Source organism: Ursus americanus, chromosome 26 (assembly GCF_024610735.1).
Source record: "Ursus americanus isolate L20-20 chromosome 26, mUrsAme1.1.p, whole genome shotgun sequence".
In the NCBI taxonomy this organism is placed as follows: Eukaryota; Metazoa; Chordata; class Mammalia; order Carnivora; family Ursidae; genus Ursus; species Ursus americanus.
This window is the reverse complement of record NC_142152.1, coordinates 15,828,157-15,848,564: the sequence shown is the minus strand read 5'-3', so window position 1 is coordinate 15,848,564 and position 20,408 is coordinate 15,828,157. Positions and strand designations below refer to the sequence as shown.

The 20,408-nt window shown below is 47.6% G+C and overlaps 1 protein-coding gene across 4 annotated transcripts in view; it reads right to left on the bottom strand.

Annotated features, from left to right (window-relative positions):
- Positions 1-20,408, bottom strand: part of SMOC1 (SPARC related modular calcium binding 1) — a 152,964-nt gene that overhangs the window by 35,297 nt on the left and 97,259 nt on the right. For all 4 annotated transcript variants that reach the window (XM_087856065.1, XM_087856066.1, XM_087856067.1 and 1 more), the window contains exons 4-7: positions 20,122-20,221; positions 17,942-17,989; positions 3,133-3,222; positions 1,068-1,148 (exon numbers count right to left, since the gene is read on the bottom strand). In XM_087856065.1, the coding sequence (XP_087712191.1) occupies positions 1,068-1,148; positions 3,133-3,222; positions 17,942-17,989; positions 20,122-20,221 (319 nt within the window). The remainder of the gene's footprint in view (positions 1-1,067; positions 1,149-3,132; positions 3,223-17,941; positions 17,990-20,121; positions 20,222-20,408) is intronic.

Sequence of the window (20,408 nt, the reverse complement as noted above, 5' to 3'; positions counted from 1 at the left end):
TTCTGTTAAAGACTCTGGCCCACGGGACTCACGTGGTCCTCTTCCCACCCCATCACCCATACCTCCAGCTTTTATCAAACAGGGAACCAGACACATGCAGAAGTACTGACCAGCCCACAGCACAGAGAAAATCAACCAATGCTGCATGGATTCACCTCAATGGGTAACTCACTTTCTACTATCAAGTCCTGCCACTACCCCCTTGAGGACAGAGCTGGCAATACAGATAAACCTAAAGGGGGCCAATGACAGCCCACTCATTAACTAACGGTCTTGTAAAACTCTGCCCATCAGTTCAAAGGGATAGATCTTTTGTTTATAGACCTTGATATCCATAAGGAAAAAATGATATGGCTGAAACGAAATTCACCAAATTCACGCAGGCATAAATTATGCAGAGGGGCATTTCTCACAATAAAGTCATAGGCTGAAAGAAGGATGATTTCCCCACGATAGAGACACAGATCGGGTTTGTTTATACATTATCCTGTTGGTGGACATCCGGTCTTCGCTGATGGTAAATGAACTTCTTTGACTTTGGTCTTCATTGATGATAAATGAACTCTACGAATGAGTCCTACAAATCTGATCACCTTCCAAATATTATCACCTTTCTACGAGTGGTTCAGCCAGTACCAAAAACTGACCACTCACAAGACCCTCAACAGATCAGACCAGAAATGACATGACTGTAAGCAGCTATTTGGAGCCTTAAAAAACACATAGAACCAAGTTTCTTATGGCTTGAAGTCCAACTTCTCCATGCCAGGCCATATTTTCAAATTCTTCCGCATGGCATATAGTCAATTAAAATAGTAAAACATACAGTCAAAAGATTTTTGCTAAAAGGATCAGCTCCTCATGAAGGATGATTCCCTGAGCTACTAATTGAAGAAAGCTAAAATTGGAAGGGATTCACTCATCTAATCTCGCTTGACAGCTGTATAAGTTGAAGACAAGACAGGTCAAATGACTTGCCCAAGCGCACAGAACAGGCAGTCTCGGAGCAACCATAGGGCAAACACAAGCAAATCAGCCACGTATATAAACCCAGGCAGATTATTTACCTGAATTTCTTACATTGGTGTTGTTCAGTTTGGAGTCCTTGATTACCAAGTGCTTAATCCATAGAGTAGGGGCTGTAATTTCTGGAAAAAAAAAAAGAAGAAGAAGAAGAAGAAGAAGAGAGAAAATAAAGTCTGGGCAAAGGGAGTGATTAACTTGGAGGGCATCCCCCAGACTTCAGGAGATTTTCTAAAGCCTGAGGCATCAAGGCTTTGAGCTTTCTCCCTCATTTCACATCCACTTTGTCCCAGTGCCCTCTCCCTTCTCACTACGGAAGCTCCTCTCCCTGCCAGCTCCTAGGAGCCAACCAGGGCCTCCCCTGCTCAGAGGCAGAGTGGTCTAAGTCCAGAGGCTCAGAGCCGCTCCATCCAGGAATAAAAATATTATCCCAGGAGGTGAGGAGCATGGGCCAAGCCAAGTCTCTCTCAGCTGCTTCCCTGGAAGAAGATTTAAAGGGGATAAATCAACAAATGAAAGCCAAACAAACCACAGAGACCATTTTGGAGGAAACGGCTGAGCCGCAACAGATTTCAGCTTGCTGAGACTCTGTTCCACGTGGGAAGGAAGGCGATGAGTCCGATGTGTGCGTCAATATCCTTCCTAACGGTTTCTCATGAACACAGGCTGAATCCCTCCACCCAGAGAGCTTGGGGGAACCTGTAGGCCCTTCAGGGCTTGGGTCACACAGTGGACAAGTGTTATGAGAATCGGGAGGACCCTGAACACACTAAAGAGTGATGAGTTCTTCAGTGAGATTGCTGGGGTGATCTCCCAAGGTGACATGGTCTCCATTTCTCATCTGATCCCTCAAGATCCCAGACTTGCCAAAAATCCAGGAGATTTGTGGATCACAGAAACACAGAAACAGCTGAATTTCTAGGCATGAACACACATACATGTGCCCCTACATGACCAGTTGTAAAGGATAGCTCACGTTTCAATCCTTCTATCTAGAGCTGAGCCTGTGCTAGGGACATCCACAGCTACAATACGAACAAGTGGCATAATTTCTTTTTATTCCTGTCTCCCTGTCCAGTCTCGTGGTCCAGGTCTGGATACACTCAGCTGAAAGCTGCTCAAAGGTCACTGCATATTATACTAAGAGCCCAACCTCATTGTCAGACTTTCTAGAAACTGCACTCTGCCCAGCTTCCTCCCCCTCCTCATGGGAACCTGGAGTATATGGCAAACACACCAAAGAATGTAGGCCATGAGCAGCTCAAATTCAGATAGAGGCCAGCCTTTTGCACCCCATGCTCTTTCCGTCTACTCCTCATAGCTCCAGGGATATCCAGCCTCTATCTTGCTACCAGCTACACCATTTATCTTGCTCTAGAATTCTCTCTCAAATGCTCTCAAGGTCCGTCTTAGCCAAACCAGGTCCACTAACCAATCTCTTTGCTCCTACTAGTCCCCATTCCCACTATACCCTCCCCTCAGTTCATACCAGTCCCCACACTGCAATGCCCCGATTCTTCCCTTTCCCTTTCAAGATCCAGCCCAGGTCCCATCTCTTCACATAGTCTTTCCCCAGACCACTGTGATCTCCTTCTTCCAAAAATGTCCAGTACATAAAAACTGAGACCATATAATTTAACACATAAGGCTCTCTAGTAGTTCTTATTTTTTTTTGAGAGCAAAGGCTTCATCTCAACTATTCCTTCTTTGTCCCACAGAGGCCCTAGCACAATGCTGGGCACAGAGAAGGAACTTATAAGTGTCAGTTCATCTACTGAAGGGACAGTGCTGGCCTGTCTTTCTCAGCCATGCCTCCTTGGTCTTGGCAGCTCGAAGGGTCCATCCAGGCTGTGTTATTGTTGGAAATAGGCAGCCAGGCAGGAAGCCTGGCTAGAACAGAGGGCCTTTCCAGAAGTAGAGAGTGTACCAGTTCCTGGGAGGATTTGCATTTTTTTAAAGGTTAAAACAACCCAGCCTAAACTGGGAAAAATTGAAATTAAAAAAGAAAAAAAAACTAATAATAAAGCTTATACAAACATCCAAAGGCGACGTTCCTCAAATCTAAAAACGGGTGGGAGCATATGAGTCGGAAGTAATATAAGAGCTTACCATCTCCATCGAACACAGGCTGAGTCTCCATCGTGGGTGTTGGCTTCGACCCGTCATCTGAATTGAGGGTTAAAAAGAATCGAAAAGAGACTACCATTATTGAGGTAAATACTATCTACTCTCCAGCACTGTTGAATGGTTGGGGTTTGCACATGGCCCGGCCAAGTCCCAATGAAGAGACAAGAGAAAGAAAGAAAGAAAAGAAAGAAAAGAAATGAAAAAAGAAAAGAAAAGAAAGAGAACAGGAAGAAAAAAAAGAACAACAGAGAGACACCAACAGTAAGACAAACCCAGGTGTATGTTCACCATCCCGTGGGAGGGACAAAAGGGAACTCAACTGTCATGGCTTTGGAGGGCCCTTCCTCATCAACCCGCATGTACCGGCATGATGACTCTGTCAGCCCCAGGTCCTCCCCACAGGAAAGCTGCGGGGGGGGGGGGGGTTGGGTGTGCATCTTCCCCAGCAGTCCTGAGTTTTTGGCCAGGCATGTTAGGATAAGGTTGACATACTTTGTGGCATCAAATTCTGGTGTCCCCAGCTCCTTCCTGACCTCTTGTGAAAGGTACCAGCCTAGTATCTAGTGGCCCTCATTGAAGAGCTTAAGGAAAACAAGAGATTGGCTATTTCTCTGTCCTCACCTAAAGAGGAAGAGAAGGCAGGAAGGACCATCCTCTCTCCAGTATGCTAAACTGAAGAGAATCAGGAACCCTTAGAACACTTTGAACTGTGAAACATCGTGCCCTCCCATTCCCGGTGAGAGGTGGGGGCAAACAAAATAGAAAGGGATGTGAGAAACTGCACCCTGGATTGGCTTTGAAATTTCCACCGTAGATGGGAGCACGAAGTTCCCAGTCACAAAGTGCTAATGCACGTCGTTCCAGCACAGCTGGCAGCTCTCTGCAGGTCAGGAGTGAGTGTAAACTTTACCACCTTTCAGGACTCTGGGTTCCCTTCATCAAGATCCCCCAAATCCATAGTGCAGGGCGGTGTCTCTCAATTATTTTCATTACTGCCCACCTAAAGAGCATTTTTAGAGTTTTTTTCCTAATCACTTTCCTAATGAAATATTAATAACACAGATACACTGTATATCTGTTGATGTACTATATGTGTAGCTATGTTTTATATGTAAAAAGAGCAAGCGTTCTTTTGTCCCCCTGCCCCCCAATGAATCAATTTCCCCTTCTTGGGATTTCTGCCTCCATGGAGAATGCATAGTTCCGAGATTTCTCTGTGTTCTACTTGAGTGGGGGCGGGGGAAGAAGAGCCCCGTGGTCTCAGGCAATGGGATGATTACATCATCCCCCAGAGATCTTGTACAACTGAACACTATATTCTCCGAGCATTAACTATTTTTTTGGTCATTTTATTCAATCATTTATTTTATATGTATTTATTTATATTTGTTTGTTTTGCCAATGGTTCTTATTTTTAAGCTTTTGGTTATTATAATTGGTATTTATTTTTTATTTTAATGGAAGAATAATTAACATACGATATTGTATGAGTTTCAGGTGTACAACATAGTGAGTTGATGTTTACAGACGTTACAAAATGGTCACCGCAGTAAGTCTAGTTACCATCTCTCACCACACCAAGGCATTGCAATATTATTGACTATATTCCCTATGCTGTACATTACATCCCCATGTCTTATTTGTTTTATAACTGGAAGGTTGTACCTCTTAATCCCCTTCACTGAGTTCATCAACTATGGAGAATGCAAGTTCTCAGATAGTCTCTGCGACGCCGGTCAGATCCCCCATAATAACAACTCTCTGCCATTTGGAGCTCCCAGAACCTTTGGCCGACTTCCCTGCATCTTATCAGGGAGGGAGGAAAAACACAGTTCTGATCCCTTTCTTGCACCAACACCCGACCCTTGGGATCTTCAGACTGAGAGCTAGAGAGAGACCCTAATCGTGGCTGGAGGCTGAGGCCAGCAGCCCGACCGTTCCGTGACACATGACCCTGCTATTATTCTCCTGTGCTGACACCAAGACCCAGCTCCCACCAGGGCCGAGGCAATCCTCCACCACCTGACAATCATCCCAAGGAATGAGAGGCAGCAGGGGGAGAGGAGTTAACTTGCTGGATATCTTATTTGCCTCGAACTGGAGTCCAGAACAGACATCTTTTGATGCAAAACTGTGTCCGTTTGATCTGGAAGTCAGCGAAGGAGAATAAACACAGAGCAGAACCACACAATGTCATTTTTTTTAATAGCATCACCTCCCCTGACTCTATTAACACCTCTCTCCGTTGAATTCGATGAGCCACTGAATGAAGTCTTTGGGCAGCTGCAATGCACATTTGGTTGCTCCTGCCGGATGCCGAGTTCACAGTCTAAATAGCCCAGAGCGGCGTGCTCAGCCCCTGCACGCGGGGTGGCTTCACTTTAGGGGCCGTACGGATCACAAAGGGAAAGTGAGAAATCAAATGTTCCCTGAGGGACAAAGGTGAGAACCCAAGTGCAAAATGGCGCATGCAATATTTTAATTTCAACTATAATCCTCCCATATTCCAAGAGCTGTAGCTCTCTCTGGAGCAGGATAACAGAAAACATTCTGCTGCTTTCTCCCATCAACCAGATGAGAGTCCGGGACCGCCCATCTGGTGTAGCAATCAGCAAAGGTCCGTTGCTGAAGGAGAGGAAGAAGTGTTTCCAGTCTCCCGGGAAAGTTTGGCACTTTTGCAGGCCAAGGACCTCCACGGTTGCCCAGATGCAGGCCCAGAGCCCACATTGCAGGAAGCCACGTGCAGGGAGTGAATCTTCCTGCAGGGCGGGGTCACCAAGGGTGAGGAGATACAGCTGTGAGGCCACCATGGAGGCACTGGATGGAAATCTTTATGAAATGAGAAAAGACAAAGTGCCCCGCTGCCAGGAGAACCACCTGTGAAATTCAGCTACCCAAAGGATGAGAAGCCAAGCCAAAGCCAACAGGACCCTCTGACCATCATCTCCGGGCACCTGGGCACCTGGCTCCCAACCCAGCAAACAAGCGCACCCTTCTACCAAACATAGGTCCAAGGCCTGGGTCCAAGGTCCACATCACTTCTGCTTCCTGGCAAGAACTGGGACAATACCAGGCCCCACACTGAGTCCTGGGGAGAGAGAAAAGCTTCCACGCAGTCTTCGAGTCTCCAGTGGGGTCACACTCCAGATCCTGGCTTTACATCCAATAAACCGGGTAACCTGAACCCCTTGCTTTTCTTCTCTGGACAGTGATCTTCTCCTCTAAAAATGAAGGATGCCTGCCTCCCCATTCTCGGGACAACGTGCAGGAGTAAAGACTTTAAAGGCTCAGCAGCAAGGACTTTAAAGGTGTAAATACCATGAGTATAAACCATCTTATCCAACCACTTACTTTTAAAATTGGATTTACAAAATTAAAATCCTATCAAAGTTTTTAAATTCAAAAAAATTAAGTAAACCTTTCAATGCAGTAAGAAGATGAACAACCCAATTTTAAAATGAACTAAATATCTTAATAGACATTTCACCAAAGAAGATGCACGGACAGCTGAGTGATACCTGAAAAGATGCCCAACACGATTAGTTGTTAAGAAAACGCAGATTAAAACCACAGCGAGGAACCACTATGTACCTCCCAGAAGAGCTAAAATTTTAAAAATAGGAAACACCAAATGTCGGCAAGGGTGTGGACAAACTAAAACCCTCGTTCCTTGCTGTGGGAATGGAAAATGGAGTAGCCATGTTGGAGAAGAGTTTGGCAATTTCTTTGAAATGTTAAACATAAACTTACCATTCAACCCAGAAATTCTGCTCTTGGGACCCCATCTAAGAAAAAGAAAAACACATCCACCCGGAGACATGTGTGCAAATATCCACAGCAGTATTACTTACATTAGCCTCAAACTGCAAACAATCCCAATGTTTGTCAACAGGTGAACAGACGAATGGGGAGAGAGATATATATCTCCATATAATGGAGTATTACTCAGCAATGAAAAAGAACGAATTCCTAATACATGTGACAAGACATAAACTTCAAAAACTTTAGACTAAATGAAAGAAGCCATGTACAAATGCTACCTATTGTAGGATTCCACTTAGATGAAATGCCTCGTAAAGCTAAGTCTAGAGAGTCCAGATCTGTAGTTGCCTGGGGCTGGAGGAGGCAGCAGGGGTGTAACTATAAATGGGCACAAGGTTTCTTTTTGGAATGATGGAAGTGTTCGCTGGTAATGGCCCCGCGATGCTCTAAATGTGCTAAATTCATTGAACTGTACATTTACGATGGGTGAATTTTATGGTGTGTAATTATGCTTCAATAAAGCTGTTAAAACAAAAGGGGAGGTAGTGCCAACGTCATCTCAGATCCAACCTCAGGCAGTGGCAGCTGAATTATTTCAGTGCTCCTTAACGGGCACGGAGACTCTCCCATATATTTTAAGGACAAATGTGTCTGTCTCAGTTGACACACATGCACATGAGGCTGTGATAGCTGGTGCTCATCGTTGGTGGTTCTCTTGGACCTCAGAGAGCAGGACTCTAGCTCTCTTTAACACCACTATTCTCTTCCAGAATAAGAAGAAGAGGATAGAACATTGAAAAAAGCCAATTCGAAGATTATCATTTTTCTTACAGGGAGAAAAATGTAAATTTGGAAACATTAAAAAGATAATAAAAAGTAAAATGAAAAAATAAAACAATAAAAGAAAAAATAAGGAAAGCTTACATTCATGAAAGAATGAACAAGGCAAACCCGACAGAATTTCTCCAGGATGATGTCAAGATCGACAATAATGAGATCACACTTTGCAACACTCAGTTTCTGGCAGGTGGCTTTGCTCATCTAGTTTCACCACTGGCCAGCCCAGAGGAAGTCACCAGGCAGATAAAGAGAGACAGAGTCTCAGAGCAAGGAAGTGATTTGCTCCAGGCCCAGAGGCAGTGAGCAGCTCTGGAAACTGCCCAGGCCCAGAGCCCTGGCGTTTGGCCTTCCAATTTCTCCAACCCCCAACCATGCTTCATCCTTAAGGTGCAGCCCCAGAAAGTTGCAGCACCCGCAAGGGCTCTGTAAGCCTGTCCAGACAGTGGGTTTGTGTGACAGCACAATTCCTTGCCCTGCGAGAAGGCCTGGCCCACGCACAGACAGCTGGAAGTCCCTTCGACCCCCAATGACACCATTCAAAGCCTCCTCTGTTTGGCTTTTTGATTCCTGATTGACGTTCCCTGGCAAGTGGAGATAAAGGCTGAGGACAATGTTGATCCGCTCTGACTATTCTCAGCGAAAGACTTTTCAGAATAACAAACAAAACAAAACAAAAACTCAAAAACATTGGTGTGCTTAAGGGACTGAATAGAGCCCACGAGGTCCAGGGAAGCAGGGCCTGGCCTTTCAAGGGGCTGGCAAGTCCATTGAGGAGTTAATTGTTTGGGTGTACAATGAGTTTATTCTAACCACATACAAAGAGCTTTCTCTTCCAGGTCCTTCAAAAGCAAATGTGTCAAAGGGGCCAGAGGAGGAATCTGTATTAATGGCATCTCTTGGGGTCTCTGAGACTGAGGAGCCTTGGAGAATGAGGAAGAAAGAAATCACCACCCCCCTCCTGAGATTCAGAAGGTCTCTCCACAATCCCAAGTCCCCTTCGATTCTTGGGCTCTGCCCAAACCACGTCCATCAGCGGCCACCCTCCTTCTTGAATTCTTTTAGGCTGCCATGGGTTGTCTTTTACAAAGACATGGAGATAAACTTCAGCCTGATAGAAATACTGGAAGGTTCTTGCTTTTGACTGGACCACATTTATGCCAGAGCCACCAGCCACCTCAGCGTGTGACTTGGTGACTCAGTGTGGACGTCGAAATGATGTATTCTGGGCATCACAGGGAGACAACAGTGCCTGTTTGCAAAAGTCCCTTAAGACCCTGGCCCAAATCATACCAGGAGGAGGATAGAACTTCAGTCAACATTTCCTGAGATGCATGTCCCACGAACAGAGGAGGCTCAGAAATGTACTGTGAGCTGTCCTAATCCTGACCTCTGAGAACAGGGGTTATCTGGGCACTTCAGGTCCTTTCCAGAGCAAGAGATCAATGTTTTGCATTCCGTTCACCCACCTGCATACTCCCTCACAAAAGAAGTAAAAACAAGCTCAAGGCTGTCTTTTTGCAAACAATTCCCCACATCCTCAAGCTCCACATTCCCCTGAATAAGAGTAAAAACATGATGCTGGTGAAAAAAATAGACCAGACATGGAAGAAGAAGAGGAGAAAGAGGAGGAGGGAGAGGAGGGGAAAGTAGGGGGGAGGAGGGGGGAGGAGGAACCACCAGCCACAGAGTCCGGTCCGAGCTGGGTTCACAAAGAGAACTGGGCTAATTTTTTTCACTCTTTATTTTGAAATACTGATAGATTCCCAGGAAGTTGCACAAATAATACAGGGAAGTTCCATGTATGCTTCACCCAGTTTCCCCCAGTGGTAACATCCTCATAGTGAATATACACATATAGGTAACCTATAATTATATAGGTAACCTCATTATCGTACAATATCAGAGTCAGAACATTGATAGTGGTGTCCAGGGACATCGTCCATGGACCTTATTCACATTCAGCCAGTTTTACACGTACTCATTTGTGTATGTGTGTTAGGGGGGTAGTTCTATGCAATTTTATCCATGTGCAGATTCGAGTAACCACCACCACAATTAAAATACAGAACTAGTCCATCACCACAAAGATGGCCCCTTTGTCATCACACCTGCCCCCCTCCACCCCATCTCTCACCCCTGGCAACCACTACTTCTTTCTCTAGCTTTATAGTCTGGTCTTTTCTAGAATGTTATATAAAAGGAATCATGCAGTATAGGACCTTTGGAAACCAACTTCTCTCACTCTGTATAATGCCCTTGAGGTCCATCCGATCGTGGTTTGCACACCCCGACAGTCTGTACCCTCCTACTGCTGAGTCCTATTCCACAGTGCGGAGGCACCGGCTGTGTTTCGCCCACTGAAGGACATCTGGGTTGTTTTTCTCTTCAGTGACCACAGATAAGGCTGATCATCATCCGATCATCCATGTGAGGGTTGAAACGACACAAGTTTTCATTTCTCTGGAATGAATGCTCAGGAGTGCCATTGCTAGGTTATATGGTAAGTGTTTCGTTGTTTACTCTTTACAGAAACTTCCAAAGTATTTTCCAGAGTGTGTATCATTTTACATTTTTACCAACAATGTAGGAAAGATCCAGTTTCTCCACAGCTTTACCAGCATTTGGTATTGTCACTATTTTTTTTTTAATTTTAGCTCTTCTAACAGGTGTGTAGTGATATCCTATCATGATCTTTTTTTTTTTTAAAGATTTTATTTATTTATTTGACAGAGATAGAGACAGCCAGCAAGAGAGGGAACACACACAGGGGGAGTGGGAGAGGAAGAAGGAGGCTCCCAGCGGAGGAACCTGATGTGGGGCTCGATCCCAGACCACCAGGATCACGCCCTGAGCCGAAGGCAGACGCTTAACGACTGCGCCACCCAGGCACCCCCCTATCATGACCTTACTTGGCATTTCTTTATGGCTAATGATGTTGAACATCTTTTTTGTGCGTTTATTTGCCTTCTGCAGATGAGCTCTGGCAAAATGTCTATTCGTGTATCTTGCCCATTTTTAAATGGAATTGCTTTTCAACTGGTTGAGCTTCTGGCAGCTCTCTACATGTTCTAGATAGAAGTCCGAAGTCGGCCATGTGCTTTGTAACTATTTCCTCCCAGTCTGCACTTTTTGTTGTTGTTGTTCTCTTCACAAGATCTTTCAGAGCAAGCTCTTAATTTTGATTAGGTCCAATTTCTCAACTTTAAATGTTTTGGATCATGTGTTTGTTCTAAGACACAAAAGCTCTAGGTTCACCTAGCTATGGTTTCTGAGAATCTTCTCCTATGTTTTCTTCTAAAAGTTTTAATAGTTTTATATTTTACATTTAAGTCCAAGATCCATTTTGCATTCAGTTTTGCGTAAGCTGTGAGGTTTGGGTTGAGGGTTTGGGGCTTCTTGTTTGTCCTTTTGCCCATGGGTGTCCAATCGTTAGGGCGTCATCCTCCTCTGAACCGCTTCTAGGCCTCTGTCCCATCAGTTTGCCAGCCCTGTGCAGGCCTTTCTCTGGTCTTTTACTCTGCTCCACTGATCTATGTCTGTCCCTTGGCCAACACCACACTGTCCTGATTACTAGAGTACTGTAAGTCTTAATCGGGGTATTATGATTTCAACTTTGTGACATTCTGGAAAAGACAAAATTATGAAGGCAGTAAAAAGATCAGGCGTTGCCAGGGATGGAGAGCACAGAGGATTTTTAGGGCAGTGAAAATACTCTGTATGATACTGGAATGGTGGACACGTGTCATTATACATCTGACCATTCCCACAGAAAGTACAACAGCAAGAGTGAGCCCTAACGTAAACTATGGAACTTGGGTGATAATAACGTGTCAGTGAAGACTCACTAATTATAACAAATGTGCCACTCTGGTGTAGATGTTGATAGTGCGGAGGCTCTGACTGTGTGGGGGCAGGGGCTATATGGGAAATCTGTGTACTTTCCTCTTAATTCTGCTGTGAACCCAAAACTGCTCTAAAAAAAAAAAAAAGTCATGTTAAAAAAAGGAAATGAAACAAACATTTTTAAAAGGGGAGAGGTCACAGCATTTGTTCAGAAGAACACAGGGAAGCATGAATTGAAAATTCATCAAGGGTCATGGGGGAGTAAGGCATTAAAGATCTCTTTGTTTTAAAAAATCAGATACAGTGATACCTCCCACTTAATCTTTCATTTTGAAATTGTTTTAGCTATTCTAGCTCCATTGTCCTTCCATATAAACTTTCAAAGAAGCAACTCTTGGATCTCAGTTTCCTTTCAGCAGGCACAGTAGGACCCGAGATTGGCAATTTGTCGGCTTCTCCCCCAGGAGCTTCGTGGCGCTCAGAGCTGGAGACAGTAGCTCAGATGTGGCCCAGATGTCTTTGTGCCCACACACGGAAATCTCTGCCTCCGTCCAGGTTCCTGGGCCATGCCTGGAATTGAACTCACTCGGTCAAGGAACGGTGAGCCAATGAACATATTCTCAATGGCCCGACGATCTCTGAGTCCTCACCTGGACGTGGGGGACCCCACAAAGGTACCAGGCAGAGGGATCAAGAACTCGAATGGGAAGTCATCAGAGAGGGAGAAAAACCATGAGAGATTCTTAACTACAGAAACAAACTGCGGGTTGCTGGAGGGAAGGGAGGAGAGGGGATGGGGTAACTGGGTGACGGACATTAAGGAGGGCAGGTGATGTGATGAGCAATGGGTGTTATATGCAACTGATGAATTATTGAACTCTACATCTGAAACTACTGTGATGTACTGTATGTTGGCTAATTGAATTTAAATTAAAAAAAAAAAAAGAACTTGCCAGTGGGATGAGTGGGCTCATCCCAGGCACCTCCTCCAAGGGTCTTTCCTTAGAGGCTCTGGCCATGGGAACTACCAACCAGGGCTGCGTGGAGGGGCCACCTGCTTTGCCTCCCTGCAGAGCTGACAGCTTCCCAGCACCTAGAAGTCTGTACTCCCCAGGGAGGCTTCACCTCCACCTGAAGATAATCTCTGTAAAAAGAGGCTAAGAACCATCCGAATGTGAGTTCCTCAAGGCAAAGCCAGGCTCTTATCATGTTACTTGTCGCCGGGTCCTCAGTGACTGTAATAAGCCTGACACTTAGGAAGCTCTCAATAAATATTGTTGAATGAAAGAATAAGAAGCCAAGTATAAACACCAAAGGTTACTAATAACACCAGGGACTCATAAGAATCTATGACTAGGAGGTTTACCAGATCCCCAAACCCCATTTCCTCTCCAGTCCTTGAAAAGGGGGATATGGCAGGGATGCAAACTCTTCATTTAGTATCCTCCACGCATTAACTTTCTTTCAGAGACCCCAGAATAGGGACTGGGGTGGAGGGCGGGGCTTGAGGACATGCGCTGGGGAGTGGGGAAGGAAGGAGCCAGAACACAACCGCGCACACCCCTCTGCAACCCAACGCTGCAGAGCGGGCACCCTGAGGTGCCGGGCGTGGTCAGGGTGGCTTGGGGCCCCAGCCAGCAGCAGCCACACACATGCAGAGAGCAAAAGACTGCCTCTCGTGGGCCTGGAGCTGCCTAGGCCGGCTTCTGTCTCAGCAGGTGCTGTGGCAGAATGAATGCTTTTCCCTGGGGAAATCCAATGTGAGCAGAGGCCAACCCGTAGAGGTCATCAGCTGCCCTTCTCCATTCACATCCAACCCCAGATGGTAGGGAATCAAACTGTTGCCATCTGACGACCATGCTGACAGGTCAAGTACTGACCCCGCCTCACCCTCAGCGCTGGGGGAAGAGGAAAGCGAGGTAGCTGGGAAGAGGGGAGAGTCATTTGGGCAGGAGGGGTGCTCCACGGGTAGAAAGTCCTGAGACAGCCGCGATGACCAGCTCAGGGCAGGGAGGTGAGCCTCATTCAGGTGCGCTGACCACAGGAGGGCTGAGGCTGGAAGCCACACTGCCCCCCTCGTCCGGGATGCGCCACCCATCACCCCCGCGCGGAGCACGTCCCTCAGCCCTGAATGAGCGTGCTGCTTAATCCATCACCTGAGCGATGGGCCTTTCAAGCTGGCACCGACCTGGAGACCAGACTCCAAGAGAGATGCTAAAAATGGAGACACAGAAAGGGACCCTGGACAAATAACTGTGATTCACTCTTTACTTAAGAGCCCAGGGTATGGAGCAGCTCATGGGCGGATTAAAGCTGGACTGGGTTTGGGGAGTTCTGCCCCTCTCCCACACTGGCTTGACAAATACAGAAGGCTGTGCAGAAAATGCAAGCAGAGTCTGCTAATGTTTCTATTTTTCTCTCCCTTTCCTGAAATAGCTAAATCCCAGACTTCTTACAAGTAGGAAATATGCGGACTGCAGAAAACCCCTGATGGTCCTCAACGTTCACTTGCCCATTATTGTAGCATCAGCCGGGGATCGCCAGGGTGCTGGGTGCTTGGAAAACGAAAGCGCCCAGAGAACGGCCAGGAAAGAATTTTACAGGTGCTCTCCCCTAATTCTGCCATTCCGTTGTTCTTCAGCCCACCATCATCCCCTGGAGGCTGAGAACGCCCCTCCTGCACCTCACAAGCCGTCGTGCCCAGGAGCAGTCCCCGACTTTGCATCGGGCTAGCCCAGAAGCTCCCCAAATCATCCACGCTCCTTAGCATCGAGACCCCAGAAAGGGGCAACTCGGGAAAATCTGCAAGCCTTGGTTGGCCAGGAAAATCCACTCAGGGTAAATCCACGATCTCTAAACACATTCTGCTTCCCAGCCACGTCCCAGCTGTCCTTCGACCTGCTGCAGTTGAAACCAACAATTCATCTCTACCTCAGCTTCTGCAGCCTTCGACTGTTTTTAGCAGCAGACCGTCAGAGCTCAAGGGGCTGCTGGCGGCCCTCTTCCTCTCTTCTAATCATCCTCTGAAGCATAAATAAAACACATGTGGAGGCACGTGTGCCCCTCAACCCCCCAAACACAGCCCCCCCCCACCCTGCCTTGCATCTCTCTTCAAGGGCAAAGGACCAAAGGAGAAGAAGGGGAGGGGAGCCAGGATGGGAGTGCCCCAGATCAATGGATATTTGAAACTCAAACACATGGCCCGGGACCTACGCTGCACGTGTTAATTACCACACATGTGCCCATAAAGGGGTCCGTTAAACACAAGGGGGTCAAAGAACAGAGTGAGGAAAGGACATTCCAAGGGATTAAGCAAATAGTCTGAAGTTCTGACCCTCCTCCCCTTCCAGCGCACGTGCATCTGGGTAAGATAACAGCGCCTCCCTCCCTCCTTCCCCCACTTCTCCCCTCGGGCCCCACACCTGTGGACCCAGGAGCTGCAAGCCAGGCCTCCTGTCTGGGCCAGCCGCCTGTGACCCGCTACTGCCTGGCCTCTCTCCTTCCTCCCTTCCTCCCTTCCTCCCTTCCTCCTGCTATCTCTCTGAGCCTCCTCCCCCAGCCTCCTCTGCTCGGCCTTCTCCTCCTCTCCTCCGCAGGACTAATTCCTGGCTGGCAACCAGACCCTCCGTCTCCGCACAATACACCTTTTCATTCCTTGCAGGCAGAGAGAACCGATCCCTCTGAGGCCTGTCAGTGGAGCAGGCTCCCAACAGCAAGAGGGTGGGGAGAGAGAGGCCCAGGCCCGCTCTTCCCCTGCCACCCCTGCCCCCCCCCTTACACCCAGACCTGGGGCATCCTTTCTGGCTGTCCCCCTCACCCTGCTCGAGGGTCCGGGCCGCGCATCTCGGCAGCAGACCTTAGGGCTGTGAGCTCCAGTTCGAGGGAGATGCCATCTAGGAGACCCCACGTGAGGGCACCAGCTCAGACAAGGGGCCTTTGTGTCTTCCCACCTGCTGCCCTCCGGAGCACATTCCATTCTTAAGTGGCAGCGGAGGGAAGGACCTCAGCGGCCGACACAGGATATTACAAATGCCCTCTCACACCCTGTCCCCCTTCAAACCCCAGCTTCCTGGACAGGTGTGGCTTCAGGTGGCCCTTCCTACAGGTGGCCTGAGCCTGCTTTTCTCTGCACTGCCCATGGCAGACAAAGAGAAGAGGATTAGCACCTAAGCTGATCCTCCGAAGTAGAAGGAAGGGGAGGCTCTGGGCCAAAGTCAGGTCACTCCAGAGGCAAGTGAGCCCTAGCATCCCCCACCAGGCCTCTGCACCAAAGAGGAAGCCTCTGCAGAACCATCTGGGAGCCAGGAGCCCATCTGGCGGAGGGGAGCAAATGGCTGGAAACTGAGCAACTTATCTCTGAGATGAGGCTGTGGACTCTACGCCCCTATTCCTCACACCGTCCCTGGAAGAATCAGGTGTCCCTGTCCTCTCCCAGCTGCATCAGCAAGAGCCCACAATGGCCACAGGTTTGTCAGTTTTGTTGTCCACAGGGCGCAAAGCCACATCAACCTGGAAAGTACTTCTCTGTACGGTTTAAGACCCCAGATCCCATGGTTTGCATTTCTCGGCGTGGGTGCTCCATTCAGCACATGCCCTCAGTTCCCTTTGGTGGCAAATCTGGGTTGTCAGTTTTGCATGACTGCCGGTTGTTTTTTCTACCACCTCGATCTCATGCCGCAGAATAAAGGCGATGTTCCTAAAGTCTTCAGCTGCGACAAGTCATATCGAAGGCAGCCCCCCTTCACAACTCCAATAAATTGCAGACACACGTGCCATTCACAGTGTTGAGGAGCTCAGGTCTTTGCAGGAAGAAACATTCTCACCCCTCTCCCACTTTCCCACCTAGAAGGGAACCGCCAACACATATGGCTGCCTCTCCCTGCTCTGGGAAGGACTTGGAAAGGCATTTGCTCCCTTCTTTCTACCCACGAATGCATTCCTGCCTGCGGGAAGGCCCATTAGTCCGTGTTTTCTAGTGGGTTCCCAATGTTCCACTTCCACGTCCTCTTGGAACACCGGCATTCGGGCCAGCGGCTTCTCCAGAGTCTCCTTTCCTGCATTCGGGCAGGGTGGTTTTGCCTCCTCTTCCCATTCGCATGGGATAAGCATGCAGGGCAGGGTCCAGGGCCTCGCCTCCATCTCCCTGTGACCACAGGTGCAGGACAAGCCCACACACCTCACGCTGACCCTATACAGGCCTGAAGCTCCATGTGGACATTTAAGAACATGAAGTTCCCAAGGCCCAGATTCGGGTGTGAAGCCTCAAACTCAGCCACCATCTCCTGGCTAGGTTTTTACCCAAGAGCCTGAAATAGGGGTTCTGGAGTGTTTGCACATGCAATGAAATTGGTATTGGTTCCCCATGCAGCTACCAGAGTGCATGCTCTCTCTCTCTCTTTCTCTGTTGTCCTGGAGGTAAGTGGCAGTGGAGTTTAGTGTCCTCCACACTGGAAATTATGGTCAGCATATCCCAGGAACCTATTTCTCATGTTGGCTGCTCCGCTAAACAGCACTCAGACAAATGCCTTAATTGAGGTTAGCCACATAATTTGTAGCGCCCAGCGCAGAATGCAAATTCAAGGCCCTTTGTTCAAAAAGCAGGAAAATAGTGCCATGAAGGGCACCAAACTATAAAGTTTTATCCTCTCTTCCATGGCCTCTCTCTTGACTTGTCATGGTGTCTTAAAATTTTCTATTTCATGTTGTTCTAGGTACAGAAGGGATTAAAATTTTTAGCATCCTGTGGAAGTCCCCACAGCACGCATCACAAAAGCGATATGCCAACAGGGTGACGAGGACGTGCACATGCATGCCTCACTGTCCCTCTGGGCTTTACTTAACGAATTTAGACAGAATGATTAAGAATTCCAAGACAACAGCGGTACAGGTTGCAAACCTGTGAAGCCGGGCTCGTCTTAGTGAATCTGGATGTGCCGGAACGATTATTAAGAAGAATCAGCAAGGGGCAAAAAGATGTTCAAACTGGTTTCTAAAACAAGAGGGTCGGGGCAAACTTGGATATGCCTACCTTCATCCACCTTTTCGGTTTCATGCTGGCTACCTGGTCGTTGACTGAACTGCCCAGGAGCCAAGGTTCTCGGGGTCCCTGCCAGCTCTGTAGACTGCGCTCACTCCCCTCCCTCAGAAATTCTGGGAGCGGGGTCCCCACTGCCGTGTGAGCCCTACTTACCTCCTTCGGTGCTTCTAGGAAGAAACCCAGGATAAGAATGGAGATTTTCTGTGGGGGACTTTTAGCTTATACCCCGGCTCCTTCCATCTTGTCTAGAACTCTTCTTGGACTGGCTTTAGAAGCAAACATTTGGATAGAGCATAAAACTCTACTCACCTTTCCTTCCTGAGTTACCCTGGCTCAAGGGCTTGTCGGTGACTGAACCTTGGGTAAAAGAAACAAAAACGTAGACATTCAGAATGTATCATGGTTGGTTTCTTTCAAAGAGCTGGCAAAGCCTGACGTGCTGAGCATATGGTTATGTATATACATACATTGTATACACGTCTGGGGACATTATATACAAAGTACACACATACACGTCCAATGGCGTTCGTTTAACGTCAATGTCACTGCTATCACAGTACCAGTGAGATGAACCATGATTTCCAGGCACTAATCTTGACCAGATTTTTACAAAACTTCACATCTACAGAACTCCCTTGGTGAACGTTCCGGTAACTGTCCCTCACCTCCACTTCCCATTTCCCCCACTTCCCATCAACTCCATGCTCTGAGCCATATCCACTCAGTAGGGCCAAACTGAAAAGAAGCCCCTCTTACTGCAAATGCAATGATTGACATGCCTTGCTGGTGAGGGCAGGAAATCGGCGATTTTCCATCTGCATTAAGTAGAAAATTGTTGGCCCAATTGTACTGAATGGGCCAAAATAGTCCGAGGCATGGAAACAATTTTCTAGACGCAGCCTATTCCTCAAGGACTGGGTAGCATGTGTGTGTTTGGCCAAACGCTTTGCCCTGCGTATGAGAGGATGCCATGTGCACCCATCCTGCAGTCCTGACCCCGTGGCACTTGTCTTCTTCATGAAGCCCACACGTGCAGGGCAGAGCCAGCACGCCCACATAAAGCCATCTGTGGAGGTCCCGCCACCAAGAGAAAAAAAAAAAAAAGAATCCCTATTTTCTCATTCCATATCATACCACTTCTCCATATATTAGTTTTGTGAGAATTCAATTATATGACCCTGCATGGCTTGTTTCTAGGGCATTTGTTTGCTTTAAATGAAACTTTCCAGGTCATTTGCAAGGAGGGCTCATTCCTGCCCCTCCCCACACCAACCCCAATTAAGGTTTCCAGTTTCCATGTAAACCACAAATAAAGTAAACTTTCCATTTTGGCCTGCAAATCTTGGTTTTCCAAATGTAGATACTTACTGCCCTTCCTTACCATTCCCTTTATGTAGCAGGGCCAGGAGAAAAATGAACAAATCTTGTGAAAAAAAGAAAAAGGATAGCAGGACAGCTATCCCTTGGAATTTCCCATAGGTTTTAGAATAATGCTTTATACTCTTCTTGCACTTAAAAATTAAAGATAAGTAAACAGATAAAACCTCATACACACAGATACGAAGAAATACGAAGCAGCTGGTGGATGGACTGGCTTTCTGGAGTGAGGGCTGAGCCACAGAGTGAATTAAGGGAGGGACTCCCAAGTCCCCTACCATCTGAATGGAAGGAGAGAGTGTGGGGCTTGTGTAAAGCCAAAATCCATGATCCCATGAGGCTGACCTAAGAGCAAAATTTCCCTATGCTCATAGAGCTGGCAATAGAAATTACTTAATTTCTCTATGGACTAGTGTAGTGGGTCACCATGAAGCAATGATTCCCTCCCTCATCTAGTCATCAAAACCACCCGAGAAGCTTCGCCAACAGGTGGACTCCAGGTCTCACTCCAGACCTACTGGATCAGACTATACAAGGGGGAGCCTTGCCACCTGGGCTCTCTTTAATTCCCCAGGCACTGCTGCTAACAGCCAGATTTGAGGGCCACTGTGATGAACGTTTTCCATTCCTCTGCATTACATTGTTCGGGGGAGGAGGAGCAAATACATGGCACACAGGCCACCACTCTCTCCTCGTGTGCCCAGGACAGACATCGCTAGTTGATCGGTCAGCCTTTGATGCTGAACTCCCATTCAGTCTTAAAATCCATCTTAAAAAAGTGCTCCCAAGGCCCATAGCAACCAGAGTGCCCCAGCTAAAAACTTAAATGCCATTCTCTAGGGATTACAGCCGATGCTTAGGAAGTGAGTGTCGAACCAGAAACCTAAACTCAAAATAAAGAAATATATACACATAGGCGTATGCTGAGCCTGTCGCCCAGCTGCCTACAGAGCAAGTGTGTCAGTGTGGAGTCCTCTCCGACCTGGAAGAGGGCTCGTAACCACCCCCCCATCTTTCAACCATTTTTCCAAGGTTCCCCCACGAGATGCAGGAGACCAGTTAAGGGGTCTCTCTCCAACTCTTTTCCTTCTTCCCACCCCTCCCTACGGTACCTGAACATACAGGAGTTTTATTCTGCACAGAAGAGCCACTGATGGGCTTCCCATCTGGGGTGACACACCAGCAGTACCCTGTGTAAGTATGGCACTGCACCTGTTCAGGGAAGCGGGGAGGGGGAGAGAACCATAAGTCATGGGTCACCATATCAACAGTCAGCTCCCACCCCTCCCGAAGCGTTGCCATCGCGGCAGAGAAGCTGCTTCCGCCCCTCACCCAGCATCTGGCCCCACTGTCTCCTGCAGGTGGGTCAGTCGGTCACCCACAGGGATTATGCGTCTTC